The sequence below is a fragment of the Podarcis filfolensis genome, assembly GCF_964270895.1.
Source record: "Podarcis filfolensis genome assembly, chromosome: 10".
NCBI lineage: Eukaryota > Metazoa > Chordata > Lepidosauria > Squamata > Lacertidae > Podarcis > Podarcis filfolensis.
In genome coordinates this window covers 55,660,275-55,682,472 of record NC_139612.1, presented here as the reverse complement: position 1 = coordinate 55,682,472, position 22,198 = coordinate 55,660,275, and the positions used below count along the sequence as shown (strand labels likewise).

The following is a 22,198-nucleotide window of genomic DNA, read 5'->3' as shown; positions in this document are numbered from 1 at the left end:
TTGAGTCGGGTAGGCTAAATATGAGGTGGCTTGGTTAACATCTGGTCAGCATCCCAGTGGCATTCCCTTTGAAAGTTGGGACAGGGGAACAGTGCTACATCATGACATAGAATTCTTAGGACTATCCTTATTAGCCATCTATCCCTCACTTCGCAGCACATGCAGAAACCACCTTCTTGATCATTGGACCTACTATTGGTCTTGTCTGCTCAATCCGCCAGAGCCTGCCTTCTCATGAAGGGGAAGTCCCTATCTCACTGAGGGTTTAAGACTCATCTTAACCCTCACCTGCTTTTGCCAGCTAGTCGAAGCCATTTTGCAGGATGTGGCTGCTGTTGCATGCTGACAGCTTCTAGGAGCCACAGGTGAGAGCTGAGTGGGGACCAAAGACTTCACCAACCTAGCAGATACCACATTGGTGAAGGTTGTACTACATTATGATATAGCCATGGTTCCTATGGGGCATTCTGTCTCAAATGAACACCGGTAGGTTGCTGAGGGCAGCTAACCTACCACCTGAAGCAGTGACAATTTTTTCCCTTTGGTAAAACGCCTTGGCCACCTCCTCCTTAAAATGTTAAGGCTACCTGCATCTGCAAACTCTTCTGTTTCCCTTCCCACTTTAAGGGGGACAGAAAGGTCCCACAAATGGATATGTGTGTGTGTGTGTAATATTCAACATGGCTTGACTTTAAACCTGTAGCTTATTCTAGCCTTTTATGTGAAAGCTATTATCTGCATATTGATCTGTTTTTCATTTGTCCAGATGATTTAATTCTATAATATGTGAGAACATGTTCACAGCAGTCAGATGCCAGTTTTTTGTTGTTGCTGGGGAAATGCAATGCTGCATCAGAATCTAACATTTCATTTGAACACATCGGCCCAGGGCATGATGAAGGTGACCTCTCCCTACTTGTTGTCTCCAAAAGCTGGAAATGATATTTTTACCTCTATCCATTTCAAGTTATATTTTATTTATTATAGCTAACAAGTGGTTAGTGCAACAAAATATTGCAGTATGGACAGCTCTTGTTCAGTGTTCCAGCCCAACCGTGTTATCTTTTAGGATATTGCATTCCTTCCACTTAGCATACTCAATCCTCATTAGGCTATGTTGGAGTTTCTCCTCGCCCTTAGGATTTTTAACTTACGGAATCATTTTGTCTATGTACAGATATACACTAGGAGAACTGAGTTCACATTCACTGTTACAAACTATAGGACAGCCCATTACCAATACATTCTGAATTTGTCTAGTCATCATATTTTGTATCAATTGCATACATTACTTACATGGAGTGTGAAGCAATATTTCCTTCTGTTTGACCTGAACCTAATCACAGTGTTTCTCTTTCTCTTGTTCATAATATAAACCCAGTCTCCATCAAAATTGGCTGAAAAACAGGAAAGGAATCAACAGACAGTTTTCATAATGGAGGGAAGTAAATAGTGGAGTCCCTCAAGCTATCTGCATGTGGACTATTGCCGTACAACTTGTTCAGAAATTTACTAGTGTCAGGGGCAAGGTAACCCAGGTTGCAGATGACCTGAAAATAGTGTGCTGTCCCATACAGATTGTGAAGAGTTCCAAAATTATATTGCCAAAGTGCATGATTAGGCAATTGGGTGGCCAATGGGGTTTATGAATGAGACTGTTTGTCCACTTGCCATTTGAAAAGCAGCCAGACTCAAATGGTTTGGAAATGTAAAAGCTCTTTAATGACAGTCAAGGAAAGATGGGGTACAAGTGGTATTGTCTTGGGGTTGCACTGAGAGGGAGTGATGACCACAGAGGGATGGTGTCCACTGGTGGGATGTTACATTTTAGTATCTAGTGTTCTTGCTCAGCTGTTCTCCTTTAACAGAATTGGAGAGAAGAAATACCAAGTTATGGTTTTACCTTATCTTATGACTTCAAATGCAAGCTCTTTCAGCTTTACTTGTCTTTTAGGAGGGACCTAGGAGTGCTAAGACCTCCTAGCAATAATGGTATGAGAGGTGCCACTGATTTTTCTGGTGGTGGGCCTGATCTGGCCTTTAGGCTGTGGGTTCACCATTTAGAAGTGCTAAGGCCGGGGGGGGGTTATCTCTGGCCCTGCAGATGTCATTGAATACTAACTCCAATCAGACCCAGCCAGCATGACCAGTCGCTGCAAATTATGTGAGTTGTATTCCAGAAACACCTGGTGTGCCACAGGATAACCACCTGTTTTTTGTATATGATCTTTGATGGCCATTGAGTCACCATGAATTGCCTTTGAATTGTTTCACTGTCAGATTATTTTCTGTTTAATTTTGAAGACAACATCATCTGCTTTTATCCAAAGGCTTTTTGCTTTGCCTCTGTCACAACCCTTGATCATATATTTTGATTGTGACCCTGAGGGGCATCGATAACTTGTAAGCTGCTTTGGGATCCTTGTTCGGCTGAAGAGTTGGACAGAAATGTTTTAAATAAATAACAAATTTTGAGATTGATGGGAATTCAAGGAGCTCTTTTGAGATAGACTTTTTATGCAAGGGGCATTTCATACAGTACAGAGACTTTTCTTGGCAAGCTGCCAATACGTTCCATGACAGGCTGGTGTTCCTCTTTCAGACGCATTGTGGCGGGAAGTTGGTATCTAGTTTGGACAGAGGCTTCTTTATCTTGGAAACTACTACAACATACATACAACATAAAAGTTTGAAAATTGTGGTCGCAATGAGGCCTTCCCTATCCCTAGTGGGAGCCAGAAGATTTATCCAGGCCATCTGATAATAGAAGCCACTATTCCTACATGGCCCTTGCGAGCAATGCTTTGCTGCTACTTACAGAAAGCCCTTTTTGTTTTGATCCGGAATAGAGCCGTTGCATATCTCGCAAGTCTGTTTTCCCTACAGACTGACCGCTTGTATGAAATAAGCATTGCTTTGCCCTCATTTGGTCTGAAAATGCTGGAGCCTTGCCATAAAACCCTCCATCTGCCTATATACAGATGCTTTTGTAAATGGAACATGCTTTCTGCTGTACAGGCGACGGCCATTTTGCACGGTGTTTTTGTTCCCGGTCCCCGAGTGCGTAGGCTGAGCGCATATAAGCACACCCCACCCTGTTCCATCCCTGTTTTGCCGCCTTCCAGGTCCAAAAGGTCCCACACATCAATTGGACGTGCCTAAGATGGCTGCCGCCTGTATGCTACAACTGTTTGCCAGTTAGGTTCTCTGTATTTCTTGACAACTCTTCTCTTCTGTGTTAAGTTGTGGGTGAACATATCAGACGACACAGTGATTCTTCAAACAGCTCTTGTTTATTCACAGGCCAGAACTGAACTGAAGGGTTCAGCCAGCCTGCTTAAATAGAGCTTCACTAGAGCACAACAGTAACCATTTTCTGTAACTATCCAATCGCTGAACGTCACTTTCGATCCCTTATTTGCATATGAACTATCTACAGTATCCCCCTGCTGGCCCAGGGTGAGAACTTCAGTACATAACATACTGGACAAGTGTTCATATTTTTTGAGATTGGGTAGGGAGTCTGTACTTACCCAGAGATAAAGGAAAAACTTATCCCCATTTATCTATATAGTGATGAACTGGAAGAAAAGTCCCAAGCACCTCTGACTTAAACTCGCCTAAACTTGCTAACCTTTGGTGGGTCAATAAATTCTATTCATCACAAGCTTTATCTAACCACTTCTGCTGAGAAGGAACTTCATTACACACCATTTATTGACTAGTATAGCGTTTGCTGCCAATAACTAATAGTGAAAACATCAGAAACCATTATACAGTTCTATGTGTGTATGTTTTTGTTTCCGAGGGGTGTTCTAAAGAAAAATTGCAAGACGTTCCAGGGGCCACCTGGGCTCTGAGGGATTGAATCTGGAACCTGCTGCATGCAATGTTCTTCTGCTTCTTTTAATTAAAACTGGTGTTGCATCAGAGATACCAAAAGAAATGTTAATGTGGAGAGCAATTTAAATGGAACACATAACCTTTAAAATGGAGAACTATTAAGCTCTTTGTTTCAGATTGTTTAAAAGATCTGTAGGATGCCTTCCTCTTAAAAATAGGAGCTAGTCACCCACACCCACACCCCCCCGCCCGGTATGCCCTTTAGATTGAGGCCTCAGTGATTCAGTGTTATTTTATCAATGAAAATGGGACGCGGGTGGCGCTGTGGTGTAAACCACTGAACCTTGAGCTTGCTGATCGGAAGGTCGGCGGTTCGAATCCCCGTGATGGGGTGAGCTCCCATTGTTTGGTCCCAGCTTCTACCAACCTAGCAGTTCGAAAGCACGTCAAATTGCAAATAGATAAATAGGTAAATGGCGTTTCTGTGCGCTGCTCTGGTTTCGCCAGAAACGGCTTAGTCATGCTGGCCACATGACCCGGAAAATGTGTTGTTCGCGACTGGACTTACCTGTCAGGGGTCCTTTACCTTTAGGTAAAGGTAAAGGGACCCCCGACCATTAGGTCCAGTCGTGGCCGACTCTGGGGTTGCGGCGCTCATCTCGTTTTATGGGCCGAGGGGGCCGGCGTACAGCTTCCGGGTCATGTGGCCAGCATGATTGAGAAAGCAATTGGGCCGCATCCGGCCCCTGGGCCTTAGGTTGCAAATACATTGATTCTTGAGCTTTTAAAATTCTGTTAATAGAAAGGAGTGTAGGAGTAACCACTGCACCAACAATGAGCTTTCTTATCTTAATGGGCACAACAAAAATTATTGTAGTTTGATCTCTGATCACCACATTGACATCTTTACAATAGGAATGTGTGAATTTACTATTACCATTTCAAAGTGGAGGGATCTGAGCTTTACCTCCTAGGCGCTTGAACAGCTTTATTTCATTGACCTTGGTTAGTCTAAGCACTGCTAAGTACAAAATCAGTTGTAGACTTTTTGGATTAGATTAATGAGATGGTCAGCACTGTATCTCCCTTAATCTCTCATGTATCCCCTTATCTTTTTAATCATCCACGGATAAAGCAGTTGATCTCTTAACTTTCCTTTTAGAAAACTGAGGTTTCTAGGAATGATAGACCAAGCTTTTAATTGAGAGTCAAATTGTTTTCACATAAGCCTGTGCCGTCTTTTATACTGAAGACTTTTATTTTCCCTAACTATGGCATGGGTTTGTAATAGCATATCTGAAATGTGTTTCATATGGTATGGCTGTGCCCCTTAATTTCACCTTGTTGCTTCAACCTAAAAATGCCAATATGTAGACTTTATTTTTATTTGAAAAATTTGGTCTTTGATTTCAAAATTACCCCATTGTTATGCCCAGCCCACTTCCAGTGTTGACAAGTTTCAGAGATGTGCTTGCTTACCTGGGTTTAGTTTCCTTTGGAAGGACGTCTCTGGTAGCTTACAGTATTTTACAATATTTATTTGTACATATAAAGTTTGAGTGCAAGGAAAAGGCATAGCTTAAACCAGGGGTCAGCAATCTAAGACCCATGGGCTGGAAGCAGCCCGTGGAGGTCGTTTGACCGGCCAACGAGCCACCCCTGAACCGAGCTGCTCGCTTGCGCACTGCACTAAACCGGTGCAATGCGGCACAGGGATTCACTTCCGCGGTGCCAGAAATCGCAGGCACGCGCGCTCACACCCATGCGCAGTCCGGCCCACAAAGGGATCTCCACAAGACCAATCTGACCCAGGCAAGATAAACCTTGCTGACCCCTGGCCTTAAACAGACACCCTGAGTTCAGCACTTGTACATTAGCCTTGAAGAGACAGCAAGCTGATTTGGGGCTATGGTAGTTTACAGAACCCCCAATCTACTTTCTATGCCTCTCAGTCGGTCCTTTTCTCATTAAAAAAAACAACAACACAGTTTTTATTGCCTCTTATCATACATAAAGCTCCATAGTTTTTAGTTGTTGCAGGTATACCCTGTGGTGGAAATTTTGAAGACCCCTGTTTAATGTAATTCAAATGCTCAGAACACTTGAAACACATTGGCATGGTTGCACAGCACCCCTTTGTGAGAGGGGGAGGACACCAGGTACATTGGATGAGGAGCCAGGTGCCTGCTTTGCAGTGGGCAGTGCCGGATTTATGTATAGGCTAAGTAGGCTGAAGCCTAGGGCCTTTAAATCTAGGGGGCCTCCCCAGCCCACTTTCCCCCCAGCGGGTAGTCTCCCCTCTCCCAAAATTGCAAACCCAAGACTTCATGCGAGGGCAGGACAACTTGGGCCCAGCAACTATGAGACCCGGGGCCAGCCAGTGGGTCCCAATTTGAAACTCTAGGGCCCAATCTGAATTTTTTTTGTGGGGCTCTATGGGGCAGAATCTTAGAGATATAAATCTGTGTGCTAGGTCATTGTCACAAGGTCAGCAAAGTCCTTCAGAAATCAGACCTGTTACTGAGTTCTTGTGCAAGTTTGTAAACAAATTTTGATGACGTTTTCTGATGTCCTTTAGAGGAGAAATTGGAAATGGCAGAATTTTAAATACCCATCATCATCCTTGGCGTCATTCAATTTTGTTTATAACACTCTTTCATTTTCTTCTAGTCATGAGGGTGGGGGATTGGGAGGGGCCTCACAAGGAGAGTAGCCTAGGGCCTTTCTTCATCTAAATCCAGCCCTGGCAGTGGGACTCCTGAGCATGCATGCAAGAGCACCTACCACATTGCCCAGCAGTCTCCCTGCCTGAGCTGGTCTTGGAGGCAGTGTTGAGGGCTCCCAGACAGTTGATTTGAGGAGAATTCAACATTCATGCCAAGGCGATTGGATCAGAACTTTATGGCTGCCATGATGGACCATGGTGATGTGCCTGGAAGTGAATGTGGCCCTCAGATTGAAAAAGGTACCCCACCTTTAGCTTAGCATTGCATCCCAAACCAGGCTTGTGGTTTGTTACATCCGAACCAAGGTCTGTGGTTTGTCTTGCTTCGAACAAACTATGACCTATAGCCAATATTTATTCTGGAGAATGTAATCAGTAGGCTTGCACAGCAGAAATGGTGCTATATTCATACTCCTAAAGTAGGCCTCTTGGAAAGAGGGTAGACTTCCCCCCCTTTTAAAAAAAGTGAAACCACTTAAAGTGGAGCCTATATGGCTGCTTATCAGGGACCTGAGTTGCTATAACATGAGACTCTTAATCTCAGCGTCATGGGTTTGAGCCCCACCTTGGGCAAAAAAAAATCCTTCATTGCAGGGGGTTGGACTGGATGACCCCTGTGGCCTCTTCCGACTTTACAATTCTATGATTCCATGAGATCTCTTCCAACTCAGTTTCTATTATTTCTAGCAAGAAGTAGACAGCTATGAATATCCATGTTAAATCAAACAGCACAGGGCAATAATTTGGGCTTTGCAGTATCAAACTTGCTAGGTGTTGTTTTGGCAAAACTGAAACTAGAAAATTTGCGTTTTCATTTTTTAAAAAATGAAACTTGCTGAGCCTAGAGATGTTCCAAGACCAAAATTATTTGTGGGCCAGTGGTTTGGCTGTTTTGTGAGTAGTTTTATCTTTGCTAATGTGTATCTAAATGCTACTCTGTTTTTATCTAAATGTAGTGTGCAAGAGGGTTTTCCTTTCTGTTCACCACAATTTATACATCAGTGGATTTCTTAATAATTAGTATATAACCACAACTCTTAGTTTCCTTTTGATTTGGTTAAAAAAAAAAAAGTTCCCCCCAGTTCACCTCCAATAAGCAGCTGAAATGTTTGCTCATTCAGGGAAGTTGCTGAAGGCAAAATAACCACAAGTTTAGAAGGCAAAAAAGAAACTGCTGGCCAGCTTGTGGAAAGAGCTGTTATTGCATTTAAACTGTGACAGAGTTCAGAGTTTTTAAGCAGCTGAGGCACTGGATGAAAACAGCCTTTGTAGTTTTACAGAGTGCTTTTCTCCAGCAGTTTGAAAGTTACATAAGTTGAACTTCCCTGTTAACTCTTTTAGCTGGAATGAAACCTTGTGCTCCCCCCCCCCACACTTCTTGCTCGTTTGCATGTTTGCCGATACACACTCTGCAGTGCAAAAACAGCTGTGCCTCAAGGGACAGTGGGTCTGGTCATGACTCTCGCCCGCTGAAGTGTAAACTTCCAGTGTGTAATGATTTTAGAACTCCTCCTAGATGTGGTCAGCAAAGCTCGCAGCTAAGGAGTATGTGAACCTATCATATGATCCTTGCTCATTGCGAAACCGAGTCTCTGCACGCTTAACGGCACTAGATTGACGTGTGTGTATCTGCATATATGACTGCCATGGCATCTGATCCAGGTAAAGGGTTTCATTCTGGTTTTGTTGCTGCTGCTGTTATTTTTGTGTGTTAACCAAAGTTGCCCTAATCCACATTCTTCCTTCCTGTGTGCATGCACTTCTGATAGTTTTAAGCATACCCAGATTCAGGAAAAACGTAGCTGTATGTTTGAAAATCTAAACTTTCACAAATGTTGCTTGTGTGTAATACTTGCGGAATGCCTTTTCTCTCTCTCGCCCCCGCCCTTTCTTAGTTTCGGTTGGTATTATTAGTTAGGAAAACACAATGTCCAGTTAGTATAGCATGCACAAAAACTGTGTTTTGGCTCTCTTCTGTTGTTTTAACGTGCTTGGAAGTTTTCTTGAGCAACTAAATGCATTGTTAAGTGATTTCTATTTCCGGTTGGGAATTCTCTGTTTACAGTCAAATCATTCCTAGTTCCTGTTCCTATAAATCATTAGTGATAGTACTGAGAGATCCATTACCTCTCTCATTTGTAAAATAGCTGTCCTTCCTGGAATGTTAAGAAACAGCTTTCCCTTTAATATGTATAGTTTGATGCAGCAACAGTTATCTATGAATTTTGTGGTGCTAGTGTGAATTAAAATGCATGTTTGGTTTGTTACAACTCCCCCAGAAATGCTGATTTCCTTTGAGCACTTAATATTATATCTTCACTTGTGTACATTTATGCTTTTTAGGGGCAGATGGGTGTTGAAGGGATTAAAAGTCTGGACAATTTTAGGGGCTCTTGGTTCACTGTTTACCTTTTTTACGCAGTGTATAAATAGTGGTGTCAAAATTATTTTGGCTTTGTGGAAATGAAGAGTCTGCAGAAATCAGTGCAAGAAGACACTTAAATATAATGTTGCTAAAAGTAATGATGTCATCAAGGTCTGGAAATAATAGATTGGTTGCCCGGATATATTTGGAGAAGATCTTCCTTGCCCTAAAATTCTTCTGGTGCTTACAATTAGACATAAAACTTTTTTAAAGGAAACGTTATATCACATTATTATTCATGCAAGAGTCTACATTCATCAAATTTGACACTGAAAACCAACTGCCATTGTTGGCCATTTTCTGAAGTTACTTTAATCCCTTGTTTATTTATCTATTTATTTATTTATTAAATTATTTGCATTTTCAAAAACAGGAACAGAGAGCATATTTAACCTCCCCCCCCCGTCCCACTTACAACTTCCTTGCCAATCCAGCATGTATACATATACCATATGACTTTCCTTCCATACTTTTCCTGGTTCCTTTTGCTTTTCTACTACTCCCTTATTCTTGACGAAATCGTCATGGCTGAAATTTACTAAAACCTTTAAAGTGGGGAGGCAATTTGCAGAACATAAATTTGACTTCTGAGTCATGAATTGAATGGTCATTGAAAAAATGTCTCAGGAACATCATTGACATGCCAGCCAAGGCTTGTAGATGCACCTAGCATTTCCAGTCTTCTTGCAGAAATAGCAGAAGATAGGGTTTTTCTTTCTGCCCTCACAATCTGTGAAATCCCTGCTGTTGTGACTAGTTCAAGTCTAGCTCACTGCTCTGGGGGATCAATATTCAGAACCAGTTCAGTAGACTCCCATCCCCATTTGGTAATTCCTTGCTGGTCTGCTCTGGTTTCCAAAATGTGAGGGGAAGGGGGGGAAAGGAGCTTCTCACAGTTACCTTGGGGAAGCCCTTGCCTCACAATCTTCAGGTTGTTTGTAATGCATCCTGGAAAGGAATCACCGCGTGCAAAGAATTTTTAAAAGAGAGAAAGTGCTGAAAGAATAAAAACAAAGTATCTTCAGAACCAGCACATGGGCCTCCAGATAGCAATTAGATAGGTGGAGACTTGGTTTTTTAAGCCTAAAATTTGGAGAGACTTCACATCTAAAGGCAATGTACAATCTATTTTCGAAGGCCAAAAGTAATTTGTTGTTATTGTGTTTTCGTTTATAATTATCTGCTGGGATAACTTTAATCAGAGCAAGGAGTTGGGTCCCTTCTAACTCCACTGTTAAAAGAACGCGCACTGTCTAAATAACTTGGGGATACCTGATCATGTATAGATTACAGAAAGTCTTTGTGTGCATTGTACTTGCCCAACTTTCCCAAAACTAATGGTTACATTTGGGAGTCTTTGTGGTCACTGTTGTTTCCTAACTTCTTCAGCCATGTTGTGTTTTATTTATCTCAGTTGCAGACAAAAATAATCCAATTATTTTGATGCAACTAATACATAGCTAAGTTCAACTGCTCAGAGCACTGACCTGTAAGATTAGCTCAAGCTTTTCATTCAGTTAATGAATATAAATGAATGTTTTTAACATCAAATTTATATCGGAGAGCTTTCTGAGTTACTATAATACTGAGGCCTGTAGTGGTGGGTTTAGTAGATATAAAGAAAAGTTGCAGGTGAACGACTTCATAGAGCAGGACTCTCTTGGCTTGAACTTTGTCCGTGAAGAGCAGCTGGAGGAGGAGGAGAGGGCAGAGGGTGAAGAAAGAGCTGAGAGATGGAGGGCCCCCATCTTCCCATTCTTTGGACCCCCTGGGAAACTCAACAAACCTGCTGTACCTGGAATTGTGGACAGCCTGAGGAAGTACTGTCTACTTTGGGCCTGCCCATAAAAAGCAAGTCTAGAGTGAGACTTTTGTGGGTGACAGGGAAGGTATAACTGTGCATTTTTGTAATATTCTGTTTAAGTTGTCTGTTGTTGCTTCAGTTTTCTGCACACTGCTTAAAGATATTTTAAATATATTAAGCAGTGTAGAAATCCATCCATCCATCCATCCATCTATCTATCCCAATCAAGGGAACTGGGAAACCCAGCCAGATGGACAGGGTATAAATAATAAAAAATATTATTATTTTCAAGGCAGAAACAGGAAGTGCAGGAGTGCTGATGAGACATCCAGGTAGATTCTCCATGTGAACACGCAAGAAGGACTGGCTGTTCATTTTCCTTCTGTATTGTATAAGCTAGTGGCTGTTAAGCTTGGCAAGTGTGCTGTGAAATAAGCAATACTGCATAAAGAGATTGTCACATAAGTACAGTGAAATTGCTGCTCTGTTATTAAAGCATTCCTGGACCTTGCTCTTTAACCAAACCAGAAAATGAATTCGCTATTCAGCTTTAGGGCTAACATTCATGTTTAAAATTAACTACCATGATTCTTCTGTAGAAAAACACCAGCCAAAAATAGTTATGTGACTGAGATTGAGTTCCAGGCACTCCTCCTTCAGAAGAAATAGGAGCCATAGGATGGGGATCATAGTTCAGGGTTGTTAAATTCCATTGAATTATTACATAAATTTCCAGTACTGCATACTAAAGATCATACATTAAAGATTGTGCACAAGTCTATATTTTTAAAAAAGTTTTTCAAGAATGAAGAAAGCAAATGCTCTTTATTGTGAGGAAATCGAGTAAAGCCACTAGGTCAGTATTTTTAGAAACAGGATGCCACAGAAAGCTCACACACACACTAGAAGTTTAAAGACTGACCCTTTTAATAGTAACATTTTTATCATCTCAAACCATCTCACTTTTCCGAATCAGTTAAAGGTTACAGTAATTATAATTTTTCTGCAGATAGAAGTCATACTTTATAACAAAACCATTTATTTATTTATTTATTTATTATTTATATAGCACTTTAATAACAGTTGACTTCTGAGTGTCTTTGCTATCCATTCAAAGTCCTGTCCCATGCCTTTCCTATTGATCTCCTTCACAGTTCTCACTTTTATCAATTATTTTGCAAAGATGAGATGGAAACTCTGTAGGCGAGCAGTTCCTAGATCAGGGGGTTGGGAAGTTCACAGATTTTGAATAAGATTGCACTTCCTTCTGAATTAACAAGTACATGGTAGTTCAGGGGCACTGGAGGCCCAGATAATTTCTGTGGCAAGATTGGTATGCAAATTTGGAAGGAAACAATACTTTCTAAAGTAAGTGCAGTTTGTTCCACATTTTGTAACAATTCTTCCCCCCCCCCCCACCATTTAGAATATTCTGGGAAAACTTGTTCTTATTACTTAGTTATAGTTACAGGTAGGTAGCTGTGTTGGTCTGCCATAGTTGAAACAAAAAAACCCCAAAAACAATTCCTTCCAGTAGCACCTTAGAGACCAAATAAGTTTGTTATTGGTATGAGCTTTTGTGCACTGGAAGGAATTTTTTGTTGTTGTTATTACTTAGTGTTTGGGATAAAAATTATACATTAGGAAACTAGTTCCTGCTGATTTGCATTCAGAGTTCCTCAGTATTAAACTTTCACTTCCACTGGAAATCCTTCAGCTTTCTTTGCACTCCCTTGACCTGCCCCACATTCCCTCCTGAGCAAGTTCACAAACTTTAGTTGAGGTGGCCTCAGTAAAGCAAAATGCCCAAAAGAAATCTCTTTTTGTCATATTGTACTTTCTAACAAGAGCACTTTGAAGTTTGAAGTGGTCCTCTGCAGATAGAGTGATTTACAAACCTATACAGTACAGGAAGATCCATACATGCAATTAAGCGTTTTTGTGTTGGTTGCTTCAGCAGAAACCTGTTAAATTGCAAAATGTGTTTGAAGCACTGAAGGGAAGGGTTTATGGTATACTGTTTTAGTTTGGGAAGTGGCACTTGGAGTAATGTCCATCCTTATACTGCAAAATTGGCATTGTAAATACAAACCCTAAATGAGAGAGTTTGCATTAATACAGAGGATGTACACCACAGTTTTGTCACTGAAATTTATCCTTTCCTCTCTTCCTTTCCAAAAAGGAGCTATTAACAATGGTGTCTTACTTGTGACTACATCAGTGCAGGATTTCCATTCTCACAATGGTTTATTCAACATTTCGTTTTCCTTGCGCATGTCTTTCTAATGTTGGTATAAGGGTTTTTTTTTTAAATTGTGTCTTAAGTTATAAATGACACAATCCAGTCCATTAACTTTTAGTAGCTACTGCTGCCTAACATAGCTTAAGGTTCCAACCCATACTGGATTTGATATCCTGCCTTTCACTCCCTTTAAGGAGTCTCAAAGCAGCTAACATTCTCCTTTCCCTTCCTCCCCCACAACAAACACTCTGTGAGGTTGTCCTCTATATCACATTTCCTGATGTCACTATTAGGAAATTCATTCTACATATTGTGCTGGTCTCTTGTTGAGTACAGGTAGCCAAATTCTGCAGCTGTTCTCTCAGAGCATCACATGACAGTGCCCATCTATTGTTTTTACAGCTGCATTTGTGTCATATTTTTCCTAATATCTGACAGAATTTTGGAACACTTTTCTTTTAAATGAAGTTCTCCTTAATATTGTTCATCTAGCCAAAGACATTACCTTAGCTGAACTGATGTAATTGTTTTCTGTCTTGCAGTGTAAAGCCTAAGCAAAATTGTCATGTGCAGCCCTGGGGTGGAACAGAGACAGTAGAAAGTTTTTGGCTAAAGTAGTCAAAATATGAATTGGTGTGTCTTGGAAAATACACAAAGCTAAAGATGTGCAAAGGGTTTACAAAGGGGGTATTTAAATCTGTAATTTGTCCTCTGAATTGACAGTGACTATTGATGGTGTAATAAGAAGTGTAATTCTTATTGGTGACTTCTAAATTAGTTGGTAGCTATAGTGCCATAAATTCTGCCTTGTCTATTAAATCATAGCAAACAAATGCAGCCTTCTATGTACTAACCTTGAACATTTCTGCTCATTTTAGCATTTTAAGGCAGCACAGATTTAAAGAGGTAGAAAATGCTGAGATACTTGAAATTGTGTGAACTTAGACCTGATGACTTTGTGGTTATGTAAAGTCACAAGGTGAAATCTCAAATGAATTTTCTGCATTTTGCCAAAATATTTCTCCCCATTTTATACAACAGAAGCTTCATTTTCTTATACATTTAAAATATATAAAGAACCAATTATCATGGTTCAGTTCTGAAAATAAATGTTCATGTTTGGAATAGATGCAGTACATTTCCTTCCTGTTTAGGGAAGGATTCAATGTTTGAGGCATTACTGTATTTTAATATTTGGTTGGAAGCCACCCAGAGCGGCTGGGGAAGCCCAGCCAGATGGGCGGGGTATGTATGTATGTATGTATGTATGTGTCAGAGGCTTAGTGCTGTCCAGTTGGCCATAGATAAGACTCCGGGCTCCCAGCCAGTTCCAAACACTTGATTTATTTGACAAAGTTCAAACGTACATCTCCAGCGTTTCCATTAACCTCCTTCCCCTTGTGCGCAGTTGCTCCCACTAATGTTACTTCCTTCTTTTCTTTATCCAGCAGGCAAATCTGCGAAAACTCCTCCCCTTATTTCCTCTGTGTACAGCATGACTAGTCCCAGGTTCACACTCCTCCTCCTCTTCGTCAGACTGACTGTCTGACGACACGCTGCTGATAATCTCTCTAGGCTCCCTATAACTGCTGGTTTCTGTCCTTTCATCTTTTCCCGTTTGCCTCTCCCTGACAGTATGTATGTATAAATAAATAAATAAATCTATCTAATTATTATTATTATTATTCCCCGTAGGAAAAATCCCTGTTGAAGTCTAATACTGCAAACAGAGACAAAAACAGTTTTAAAACAAAAATTAAAATATGTAATGTGAATCAGCTAAGCATAACAGAATATGCACAGCACTGGCATATATCAAATATTAGTTATGAATCAAAAACTGAAATATTAAAATAAGAAATTAATGAAAATACATATAAAACTGGAAATGTTTCTGTCCAAATGATCTTCCTCGGCAGTACAACAAAATAACACAAAATTCTAACCTGTTCTACTAGCATATTTGTTTGTTTGTTTGTTTTTAAAAAGATGATTAAATATTTACACAGTTTTCAAGAATAGCAGGACCAAAATCTAATTTGTATAATTCCTAAATGTAGTTAAAGTATTCTGTTGAGATGACAAATGCATAGATGGAGCAGCAAAAGGTTGACCTAAATTGCTAACCCCATGTGAAGTCAAATGGCCCAGTCAAATGGAAAGAACAATAAACTATTCAAAAATCTGGAGTGACTCTGTAAAAGATATTCTATTCTTTTAGCAGTGGGCATCAAGAAATAATTATTCAAGGGTAAAGGTAAAGTAAAGGACCCCTGGATGGTTAAGTCCAGTCAAACTTGGCTATGGGGTGCGGCGCTCATCTTGCTTTCAAGCCAAGGGAGCTGGCATTTGTCCGCAGACAGCTTTCTGGGTTATGTGGCTAGCATGACTAAACCGCTTCTGGTGCAACGGGACACCATGGCGAGTAGCAGAGTGCACAGAAATGCCATTTACCTTCCCGCCACAGTGGTACCTATTTATCTAGTCACTCTGGTATGCTTTCGAACTGCTAGGTTGACAGGAGGTGGGAGAGAGCTATGGGAGCTCACCCAATCATGCGGACTCGAACTGCCAACCTTCCAAATGGCAAGCCCAAGAGGTTCACTGATTTAGACCACAGTGCCACCCACCCCCTTATTCAAAAGTCTAAATCAAGGCAAACAGCCTCATCTTTTCAAAAACTACTGCTGAAAAAAATAATGCAGAAAAATGTCTCTCATTACTGATACGGTGTTTAGTACTTTATGAAGAAAGAAAAAAATACAATTTGTGGGTAAAGGGTAGCAGATACAAAATTCGCCCAAATGACCAATGGTAAGATGTTGAAGGACCACTTAAGAGAAATTAATATAAAACAGGGTTTTATATTTAACTTATTTACTGTGAAAGAATGCCATGATTCCTCTATGGCTGGCCAATTCTGATTAAACATTTTCATGGCTGTGGAGAATCATTCCCAAGCCACTTTTTCCACGATAACCTAAAACTTAATGCAGAGCTTTTACTGTGAAAGTTGCCTTCAAGAAAAGGTCTTCAGAGTCAGTGGAAATTGAGACTTGTCTGGCAATCATACTTACGGTCTTTAAAACCACTGGGCAATGTGACTATTAGGTAGTGGACAGAAGGATAAACTAGCAGCCCAATTCCCAAGGCTGTCTTTTAACACACTTTTTTGATGTAGTAGAAGCTGAGATTAATTTGCTCTTGCATAATTATAACAAACACATTACAGCCACAACTGGAAATGTTGAACGTTTTCGCAGCTTGCTGTAAAAATGAGAAATCACCAGCCTCTTTGAGCATTGGGCTCTCCAATACCATGCATAGTTTCAAATTCCACTGAAGGGCACTCTCCTAAAAGTGCATGCAGAAGTTAGGCTTACCCAGGTTTTCCAAGTTGTTGCTCCATATTGTAAGAGGAGATAAACCACTCTGAACTCGGTTATTAACACAGAACAGAATTTCTTCCCATCTTCCAGAGAGCCAGTGTGGTGTAGTGGTTAAGAGCAGTGGACTTGTTATCTGGGGAACCAGGTTCGATTCCCCGCTCCTCCACATGCAGCTGCTGGGTGACCTTGGGCCAGTCACACTTCTCTGAAGTCTCTCAGCCCCACTCACCTCACAGGGTGTTTGTTGTGGGGGAGGAAGGGAAAGGAGAATGTTAGCCGCTTTGAGACTCCTTAAAGGGAGTGAAAGGCGGGATATCAAATCCAAACTCTTCTCTTCTTCTTCTTCTTCTTCTTCTTCTTCTTCTTCTTCTTCTTCTTCTTCTTCATATGAGCTAGCAAAGAAGTCCATATGTTCAGTCATGTTCACAGTTGCCTTTTCTCCTTCCAGGTGGCAGCACATGTCCAAAGATCTTCATAACTCCACTGTGCACGACAAGCAGCACAACTAGACTGTATGAGCCAAACATTGGCAATGAGGTGGCTCAGAAAATAAATGGAATCGTACCAGAGAAGCCATCTCCACAGCCAGTTTCAATTCCAAAACCACAAGGTCAGTACCAGATCATATCTGTGACCAGCTGTTGACTCTCGGAGGCCACCAAGTCAAGTACCTTTACCAAATATGCAGTATTTTGTGACACAAATAAAATGGCTCACTCACACACACTAACTGATCAGGTTTTGTGAGATTGTGGATGCATTGTGGTGAAAATAGCAAGGGATGGATACAATTCTTGTCATTATTTATTTATTATTTATATACCGCCCTATACCCGGAAGTCTCAGGGCAGTTCACAGAATAAAATCAAAATATAAAATCACAAAATACAAAATAAAAATAAAAACAACCCAATAATGCCCCCCTCAAACCCCCACCACATTTTAAAAGGGCATAGGATGTCAATCAAATCAACCAAAGGCCTGGTTAAAAAGGAACGTTTTTGTCTGGCGCCTAAAGGTGTATAATGAAGGCACCAGGTGAACTTCCCTGCGGAGAGCATTTCACAGATGGGGAGCTATTGCAGAGATGGTCCGTTCACGTGTTGCCACCTTCTGGACCTCTTGAAGAGGAGGCACACGAAGGAGGGCCTCAGAAGATGATCTCAGGGTCTGGATAGGTTCATATGCAAAGAGATGGTCCTTGAGGTATTGCGGTCCTAAGCAATTTAAGGCTTTATAGGTCAAAACCAGCACTTTAAATTGGGCGCAGAAACTAATTGGTAGCCAGTGCAGTCAGACCAGGATCGGTGTAATATGCTCAAACAGTCTTGCTCTGGTGAGCAACCTGGCCTCAGAATTCTGCACCAGCTGAAGTTTCTGAACCATCTTCAGATGGCACTGCAGGCCTATTTGCTGTAAAGACAATTCCTCCAACTTGCTAATTGAGGACATTTTCTTTATTCCGTATGTTTGTTCAGTCAAAGGTCTGCCCTGAATAGAGTGGGAAATGTTCAAAGGGTGTCTTTGCTATTCCAGATATGTTCTGCCAACAGACAACAGGCCCTGACCTGGTTTTGTAGAGTGCTAGTTGGTACTTGGTTTCTTTCTGAAAAGCAGCTTTAAATCTCTGGAAACCAATTGTATCATTTTATATAACTATTGAGTCCCCACCCAGCATGGGAAAACAAATCCAGAAAAAAAAATGTGTGCAATGTTTATACTTGCTTTAACTCTTTTTTTAAAACATTATGTTGCTGTTATCTGAAGCAAACAACTACATAAATTTAGCCTGGAAAATGTTAGTTATTAATATCCAGGGGTGCAAATAGGGCATTAGAAAAGAGGAAGAGTTTTTGGAGCAAGTTTCCTAGTTCTTTACCAGAGTTAAGGTTTGGATCCATGGATAAGTGAATGAGGTTCACAGAATGAAAGCTTCTTTTCTCTTCACTCTGTAGCCAATTGTGCCCCTTGAAAATGCCTCACCCTGGTTCCCTTCGGAACCATGTGGGATGGTATGGATGGGAAGCTGTCCATAGCTGTGTAGGCCTAATCATCCTAGATCACATGTTATCTCCAGAGAGAGGTTTTTAGGGGTAGGTGGCTGTAGGCCAACTTATTTCAGCATTTGTTTAGCCTTTAAAACAAGGCACAGTGTGTGTGTTTACAGTGTTTGCTAAGGTGAAATAGCACGCGCATACTGCTCAGCATGACCTCAAAGTAAGTGACACAGGGTTTTTTGGTCCAAAACTAAATGGTTTGTCTAACCAAATTCCTGGAACAGCGTGCACTTTCATAATCATGTAAACAAAGAAACATTAGGATAGGCAGTCTGCTGTATGTCTATTACTTTGGTGTTTTGGAATACAATGGCACAAAATAATGGACTTGTGTAGATTCCAAAGCAATGGCCGTCCCAGTCCTGTACTATCTGTTCTAACAATTCTTGGAACAATGGGATGGGATATGTTTAATATTTAAGTGTTCAGTCAGAATTTTTGTTTAGACAAACAGTGAGTTAGGAGGGACATGACAGAAGTGTATATGATGAAATAGATTAGAAGTTTTCTCTCTCCCATAAAATACTAGAACCTGAAGTCATCTAATGAAGCTGAATGGTACAATGTTCAGGACAGACAAAAGCTATATATATATATATCATTGATAAACTATGGAATTTGCTAGCAAATATATAGTGATGATTGAGGGATGCGGATGGCGCTGTGGTCTAAACCACAGAGCCTAGGGCTTGCTGATCAGAAGGTCGGCGGTTTGAATCCCCACTCCGGCGGGAAGGTAAACGGTGTTTCCGTGCGCTGCTTTGGTTTACCAGAAGCAGCTTAGTCATGCTGGCTACATGACCCGAAAGCTGTCTGCGGACAAACGCCGGCTCCCTCGGCCTATAGAGCGAGATGAGTGTGCAATCATAGAGTTGTCAGGGGTACCTTTACCTTTACCTTTATATAGTGATGAACACTAGTACAGACTGCTTTTAAAAGATCAGGCAGATTACTGGAGTATAAAGCCTTCTGTGGCTATTACTCAAGGATGACTGTCTTCAGATACTAGGTCTAAGACCTCAAAATTCCTATCACAATATCTCAATTTTAATTCATGAGCTACTGCTGCAATCTGCTCCAATTGTATATTTTGTCTTTATGAACACTGTCATTATTGTGTTATATGAGCTGGTCTTTGACCGTAATAAATTATCTTATCTTGAATTTATCAATGGTTTCAGGCTGTGAAACAGTTTATTAAATAAAGTAAGTTGTTGGCCACCATGAAAACTGGATACTAGACCAGATGGGCCCTTGGTATAATTCAACAGGGCTGCTCTTAGGTGCTTAATAGAAGGTTGCTTTTAACATTCTTCACTCTGCTCAAGATGCTTTCTGTATGATACAGCTTTGTTATCATTAACACCATCTAAGCTGCTGCTACTTCCATTCAGACTTATTTCCTAGGATTGTTCTGTGGCCTCCTTGTTTCTCAGCCATGTTGGTGGTTTTGAGTTCTCCTCCAACCCTCTTACGTTTTATCATCTCTCTCAGTTAGCTAGCTGTTCGATTTCATGGCAATTAGCTGATGTTCACTGGCCTAGATCTGCCTGTCATTTCTAGAGAAAACACAGAGTAGGAAACAGCTCAGTCTCTTAACAGCATGCAGGTGGATGTCAAAGCAGATTCAAAGAACACTGACAGATAAAACAGCTATAATGAGCAATTACAACAGTTCAAAGAAAAACAGGGTGGCGATGGCTGTCCCTCCATAATATTTTCTTAAGTTTTCAGAAGACTTCCATTAACATGGGGAGTAGGAGGAGTTGATGGGTCAGTTACAGATGCTTCATTACAGAAAGAAACACTTGGTTTTGATCCTGCTGGGATGCTTGTAGGGAATTGTGATTTTTGTTACAATTATTTTTTAGCATCCTGTTCATTTGCTCTCCATGCTGGACTGATTTTCTTGAGCTATTGTGAGTCCTGAGCATGTGCTTGTGTGTGCATACGTAAACTTTTTCATGAGCTTACAGGTAACTTGGTCCTCAGAAAATACCCATTTGTTCCAGATTCACAGGTTATAGTTGTACTTTGCAGAGATTGCCACACAAGGCATGTGACTGACCACCTTTGGCTTGCCAAAGTTTTGAGGTTTTTTTTTTTTTTATTTTAACGTTTTGACTCTTTGATTGGGTTTGGAATTCAGGGACCTGGTAGACCACGGTTCAAAACCCCACTGAGCCATGAAGCTTACTGAGTAACCCTGGGCCAATTGCTGCCTCTTAGCCTAACCACCTCACAGGTTTGCTGTTGGGATTAAATGAGGAGGAAGAAAACCATGTATGCCACCTTGCACTCCTTGAAGAAAAGGTGTGATGCAGTAAGTGCAATAAATAAACTGGAGAGAGACAGCGGCTTCAGCTGGGAAATTCCTTTCTTCTTCTTCTGGCAGCTGCGTATGTAGCCTACAAGCTGTATTCCATAACCTCTGATGTGTTGAGAAGCACTATCTCCCCCTGTGTGTGTGAAAGAGAGAGAGGGATAGCAGCAGCATTCGAAATTAGCTGGGCGCCAGTTGTGTTTTGCGACAGGCAGCCGGCCTTTTGTGATGAAGTAGAGATATCTGGTTGCCAGGTTTGGCCCTTAACTTCTCCATCTGGCTAGCTTGTGTGGCTGCGATGCCACACCACTCAGCTGGTCTGTTGGGCAGCACAGCACCATAAGATATGCCTCTTTTGGTGTTGCGCTGCCCCGCAAATCAGCTAATTCATGTGGCAGCGCGGCACCAAGAGACGTGTGTCTTTTGGTGCCACACTTCCCCACAGACCATTTGCTTCGTAATCTTGCACACACAAAAAATGCACCTAGGCATATCATTGTGGTCACTATAGCCTAGATTTAAGGTGCTATTTGGCTCCTAGATTTTATATCTCAGTTTCTAACACCGAGAGACAGACAAACAGAGACTTGTCCATGACTTACTTGGATTGTGGAATATGCTTTGCTTGTTCCTCTCCCTGATTCAGGTTTGAGCCTTGGTGCTTGGGTGTGTGTGTTTAGCTTCAAATCCATGCCCCATCAATGTGTCCATTGGTGGTATTTTCTTCTGTAGTGACTATAGGTTTACATTTATATACCATTTGATTGTAATATAACCTCAAAGTGGTTTAAAATAAAGGGAGTGGTCTGTTTTGAGTTATTGCTCAGCCCTGGAAAGAGCTTATTAGGCTAGAAATTACCTCTGAGCATACGCAGAGTGCTTTTCCTTGCTGTTGAATAAATACTGTATTCATAAAGCCATTATTGAATGTTTAGAGTGTTTTGCATATATTATCTCAATTATCCTTGCAACAGTCCTGTAAGGCCATTATTATAATTCTCATATTGCAAATGTTTGAGAGAATGCAGAGGCTGAGAGGATGGCTTTTCTAAGGTCACCTAGTAAATTGGAAAGGGCTGTAGAGCATCTGCCTTGTATGCAGAAATTCCCAGGTTCAGTGGACTGGCACCTGCAGCTAGGGCTGGATATGTCCCTTGCCCGAAATTCTGGAGTGTCACTGCCAGTCAGTGTAGTTAATGCTGAGCTAGATAGACCAATGGTCTGGTTTTTGTATGACAGCTTCCTATGTTCCCATTTCATAGCAGAGATGGGCTCTGAGGTGGGGTCTTCTTCATTCATTCACATCGCCTTATGCAAGACTATGTACAGAAGGAGTTGCTCTCTGGCGAATTTTGGATCGCAGGCCAGGGAGAGTTTTGTACATGGCATT

At 41.2% G+C, this 22,198-nt stretch overlaps 1 protein-coding gene across 9 annotated transcripts in view; it reads left to right on the top strand.

Moving 5' to 3' along the window:
- Positions 1-22,198, top strand: part of FGD4 (FYVE, RhoGEF and PH domain containing 4) — a 106,237-nt gene that overhangs the window by 49,125 nt on the left and 34,914 nt on the right. For 6 of the 9 annotated variants that reach the window (XM_083572322.1, XM_083572315.1, XM_083572320.1 and 3 more), the window contains exon 2: positions 16,877-17,038. The exons of 2 other annotated variants lie outside the window; for them this stretch is intronic. Coding sequence is in view for 2 of the 7 variants with exons in the window: in XM_083572315.1 (XP_083428441.1) it covers positions 16,877-17,038 (162 nt within the window). In the remaining 5 variants the exon portion in view is untranslated. Of the gene's footprint in view, positions 1-8,028; positions 8,231-16,876; positions 17,039-22,198 lie in introns of those variants that run through there. One more of the 9 variants, XM_083572316.1, reaches the window with a different exon arrangement.